Source organism: Colobus angolensis, unplaced genomic scaffold (assembly GCF_000951035.1).
Source record: "Colobus angolensis palliatus isolate OR3802 unplaced genomic scaffold, Cang.pa_1.0 Scaffold200, whole genome shotgun sequence".
Lineage (NCBI taxonomy): Eukaryota > Metazoa > Chordata > Mammalia > Primates > Cercopithecidae > Colobus > Colobus angolensis.
The window spans coordinates 4,489,355-4,494,586 of record NW_012115156.1 but is presented as its reverse complement, the minus strand read 5'-3'; the positions used below and the strand labels follow the sequence as shown (position 1 = coordinate 4,494,586).

The 5,232-nt window shown below is 41.5% G+C and overlaps 1 protein-coding gene across 1 annotated transcript; it reads right to left on the bottom strand.

Moving 5' to 3' along the window:
* Positions 1 to 423: 423 nt before the first annotated feature.
* LOC105511599 (cytochrome c oxidase subunit NDUFA4) lies at positions 424 to 894 on the bottom strand. The gene has a single exon (XM_011941765.1). The coding sequence runs from the start codon at positions 854 to 856 to the stop codon at positions 611 to 613; it is 246 nt and encodes an 81-aa protein (XP_011797155.1). The 5' UTR covers positions 857 to 894; the 3' UTR covers positions 424 to 610.
* Positions 895 to 5,232: the final 4,338 nt, after the last annotated feature.

Genomic DNA, 5,232 nt, shown 5'->3' with positions numbered 1-5,232 from the left:
AGAACTTGCTTTATGAATATGGGTGCTCCTGTTTGGTGTATAAAGATTTAAGATAGTTAGCTCTTCTTGTTGCATTGATCCTTTTACCATTATGTAATGCCCTTCTTTCTCTTTTTTGATCTTTGTAGGTTTAAAATCTGTTTATCTGAGACTGGGATTGCAACCCTGCTTTTTTTTGCTTTCTGTTTGCTTGGTAGATCTTCGTCCATCCCTTTATTTTGAGCCTATGTGTGTCTTTGCATGTGAGATCAGTTGCCTGAATACAGCACACTGATGGGTCTTGGCTCTTTATCCAGTTTGCCAGTCTGTGTCTTTTAATTGGGGCATTTAGACCATTTACACTTACGGTTAATATTGCTATATGTGAATTTGATACTGTCATGATGCTAGCTGGTTATTTTGACCATTAGTTGATGCAGTTTCTTTTTTTTTTTTTTCAAGTTTCAGTTATTTATTAATCAGTGTAATCTCCAATAGAGATTACAATAGGATCTCCAACATGATTTCATGCATTTAGAGGAGAAATACTTCCTGGTTAAGTGGAAAATTGTGCGGATGTGGCTTCTGGAAGACCTTCATTCTAAAGCAGCGTTATAGTGAAACATTTCATTTAGAAATCTGGACGTTCCTTCTTCAGTTTGCTGTAATCCACATTCACTGAGTAGAACTTGTATTGATCATTGGGACCCAGTTTGTTCCAGGGCTCTGGGTTATTTCTGTCCCAACAAACATCTGGATTGAACAATGCCAGACGCAAGAGATACAGTGTTGCTCCAGTAGCTCCAGTTCCAAGAAATACAAAGAGGGGGATCAAGCTCGGATGCTTCTTGGCCTGACCGAGGATCTGGCGGAGCATGTTTGTGGCAGAGGCCTCCGACTGGAAAGGAGAGAACCTGAGTTGATGCAGTTTCTTCATAGTGTTGATGGTGTTTACAATTTGATATGTTTTTGCAGTGGCTGGTACTGGTTGTTCCTTCCCGTGTTTAGTGCTTCCTTCAGGAGCTCTTGTAAGGCAGGCCTGGTGGTGACAAAATCTCTCAGCATTTGCTTGTCTGTAAAGGATTTTATTTCTATTTCACTTATGAAGCTTAGTTTGGCTGGATATGAAATTTTGGGTTGTAAATTCTTTTCTTTAAGAATGTTGAATGTTGGCCCCCACTCTCTTGTGGCTTTTTCTGCAGAGAGATCCGCTGTTAGTCTGATGGGCTTCCCTTTGTGGATAACCCAACCTTTCTCTCTGGCTGCCCTTAACATTTTTTCCTTCATTTCAACCTTGGTGAATCTGACAATTATGTGTCTTGGGGTTGCTCCTCTTGAGGAGTATCTGTGTGGTGTTCTCTGTATTTCCTGAGTTTGAATGTTGGCCTGTGTTGCTAGTTTGGGAAAGTTCTCCTGGATAATATCCTGAAGAGTGTTTTCCACCTTGGTTCTGTTCTCCCTGTCACTTTCAGTTACACCAATCAAGGTTTCATCTTTTCACATAGTCCCATATTTCTTGGAGGCTTTGTTTGTTCTTTTTCATTCTTTTTTCTCTAATCTTGTCTTCATGCTTTATTTCATTAAGTTGATCTTCAGTCTCTGATATCCTTTCTTCCACATGATTGATTCAGCTATTGATACTTGTCTATGCTTCATGAAGTTCTCATGCTGTGTTTTTCAGCTCCATCAGGTCATTTATGTTCTTCTCTAAACTGGTTATTCTAGTTAGCAGTTCCTCTAACCTTTTTTTCAAGGTCCTTAGCTTCCTTGTGTTGGGTTAGAACATGCTCCTTTAGCTCAGAGGAGTTTATTTTTACTCACCTTCTGAAGCCTACTTATGTCGATTCATCAAACTTATTCTCCATCCAGTTTTGTTCCCTTGCTGGCGAGGAGTTGTGATCCCTTGGAGGAAAACAGGCATTCTGATTTTTGGAATTTTCAGCCTTTTTGCGCTGGTTTCTCCTCATCTTTGTGGATATATCTACCTTTGGCCTTTGATGTTGGTGACCTTCAGATAGGGTTTTTGTGTGGACGTCCTTTTTGTTGATGTCGTTGCTATTCCTTTTTGTTTGTTAGTTTTCCTTCTAACAGGCTCCTCTGCTGTAGGTCTGTTGGAGTTTGCTGGAGGTTCACTCCAGACCCTGTTTGCCTGGGTATTACCAGTGGAGGCTGCAGAACAGCAAAGATTGTTGCCTGTTCCTTCCTCTGGAAGCTTTGTCCCAGAGGGGCACCCACCAGATGCCAGCCAGAGCTCTCCTGTATGAGGTGTCTGTCGACCCCTGCTGGGAAGTGTCTCCCCATCAGGAGGCACGGGGGTCAAGGACCCACTTAAGGAGGCAATCTTTCCCTTAGCAGAGCTTGAGCACTGTGCCGGGAGATCTGCTTCTCTCTTCAGAGCCGGCAGGCAGGAACATTTAAGTCTGCTGAAGCTGCACCCACAGCTGCCCCTTCCTCAAGGTGCCCTTCCCAGGGAGATGGGAGTTTTATCCATAAGCCCCTGACTGGGGCTGCTGCCTTTCTTTCAGAGATGCCCTGCCCAGAGAGTACTTTTTGTTTTTTGATAATAGCTATCCTACTGGGTGAGGTGGTACTTCATCTTTTTTGAAGTGGCTTTTTAAACTTCTAAAAATTTTGGTGAAATATATATAACAAAAACTGCCATTGTGACCATTGCTAAGTGTATAATTCAGTGGCATTAATTATATTCACAGTGTTGTACAACCATCACCACTGTGTCTCTAAAACTTTTTAATTACTCCATTGATGAAAATATTAAGTGAATTTTAGACATTATGATAATTGGCTGCTAAATACTTCAGTATACTCCTCTAGAAAATGGACATTTTCCTGTACAATACAATCCTGTTATCATATGAGCCTTCACTCATTTTCCATTGGAGAGAACTTACAGGGCCACACTTGTTGCAAAGGAGGCTGTGAAGTATAACGTAGGTGAGCAGCCGCTTACCAAATTATAATGGAAGGAGAGAGAGTGGATTTTGGTGCTCTACCACCCTAAAGTAATAAAGCAATAATGACTTTTTTTTTACTAGTTTGGAGGTAGGTGATATTGAGCATTTGGTAGTGTCTTAATGATGTTATCAAGGACTGAGTTCTTGCAACCGTCTAATCTGCCATTCTCCATATGTTGACTTTGGGTCTTCGTGTTTTTTTGTCTCGTGGTTTCATTACGGCTGCCATAGCACTAGGTGCCATGTTTTCACTATAGCATCCCAAGTGGGAAAGAAGTAGGGTGGGCAGAAAAGAAACAATCCACTATCAGGGATGCAAACCCTTCCCATTTGCTACTCAGTAGGCTTCCTCTTGCATCTCATGGGCCAGGTTAAAAGGAGTCTGGAAAGGTACTTGTTAAAGGAAAATGAGATCATTATGATTGGCTTAACAACTCATGACCTATAGCCTTGGGCTGAGCACATTGCTGTCCCTAATAAAATTAGACTTCTATTAGCTAAGAAAAAGAGGAGAAATGACTGTTGGGTTGGCAGTTACATCTGCCACATGTGGGCAATATTTTTATTATTATTAAAGATATAAATGGACTCTGAAGAGGATCTTGGCATAGAAACTCTAAGACAGTATTATTGAATTAAAGTGCTGGTAGAAGGGAATTCCTTCTGGGATTATTCTGTCAATAGCGTAGGGACAGGCCAGGTTCAGTGGCTCACGCCTGTAATCCTAACACTTTGGGAGTCCGAGGCAGTTGGATTGCTTGAGCCCAGAAATTCAAGACCAGCCTGGCCAATATGATGAGACCCTGTCTCTACAAAAATTAACTGGGCATGGCGGCACATGCCTGTAGTCCCAGCTACTTAGGAAGCTAAAGTGGGAGGATCACCTGAGCCTGGGGAGATTGAGGCTGCAGTAAGCTATGATTATGCCACTGCACTCCAGCCTGAGTAACAGAGTGAGACCCTATCTCAAAAAAAAAAAAAAAAAAAAATAGTGTTGGGACAATGTGCTCCATTGATTTCTGAGAAAAAGAATCCTTAGGTTGCTGGCATGAAAGGATCCCTATAGTCATCTGTCAGTTGAATGAAGGTGATTGCTTTTAGAAATCAAGACAGCATTGGAGAAAAACTAGTTTAACAGAAATCCTTTACTACATGTTGTTTCTTGCCAGCACTTATGAAAAATGTTGTGGGAACAGGGGGATTGACCTCATTAATTGAATAATATTGTTTGTATCTGTGGATGGAGGGAAGTCATATACTCTTAAGCTGAAACCAGGTCACCTGACTATTATGCCTTCCCAAACTTAGGATTCAGTGAAAACAAAATTTTAATTGTTACCAGAACAAGTGTGACATTTGTTGGTTGTATTGCATGTCTCCCCAGGCTGATTTATATCCGAGAGCCTGCAAACATTTTAGGGGAAAAACAAAAGAAACAGTCCTCATCATTACCCCTTATAATTACAAATGAATGATAAGATAATATAAGCCCTTCACACTTGCCCATGACACAAAAGAAAAGTAAGATTTACAGGTGGTTAAAAAACAAACCAAGGATACTCTTGGTTCATGGACACTGTGACAGTCGTGGTCATGATGGGCGACTCGTTCATCATTTCTGCTTCATTCCAGTTGGCCCTGAGAGCAGAATGAAAAATTACTGTAGCAGGGAACTCATTTCCTGATAAATTACAAGACAAAAAAAGAGAACCAAAGACCCCCAACAGCACTTTCAGCATCATACAGTTAACATTTATTGAAATGCTGGCTAACATTTGTTGTATGCCAGCCACAGTTCTGAGTGCTTTAAACATATTTTTGATCCTCATAAAAACCCTATAAGGTAGATACCATTATTATTTCCACTTTGCTGATGAAGAAACTGAGGCACAGAGAAGACTTAACCAAGGACACAAAACTAGTAAGAGGCAGAGCTGGATTCCAAGCCCTGGTGGCCTGGTTCCAGAGTCTGTGAACTATAGCTGCCTCTCTCCATTGCCCCAGGCAGGACAAAGTCCTTCTGTTTATAATAAGCAAGTCCTTTCCAGCTCTTGGAAATATAAACTACAATGACACTTCACAGTCATTGTTGTAACTGGTTCTCACGAATCAAGTTGTTTTTGTTTTTTGTTTTTTGTTGTCAAGATGGAGTCTTGCTTTGTCCCCCAGACTGGAGTGCAGTGGTGCAGTCTCAGCTCACTGCAACCTCCGCCTCCCGGGTTTAAGCGATTCTTCTGCCTCAGCCTCCCAAGTAGCTGGGACTACAGGTGTGCGCCACCAC

What these genes read in the sequence shown, in the direction of transcription:
- LOC105511599 (XM_011941765.1), bottom strand. Translation starts at nt 856, where the DNA reads ATGCTCCGCCAGATCCTCGGTCAGGCCAAGAAGCATCCGAGCTTGATC.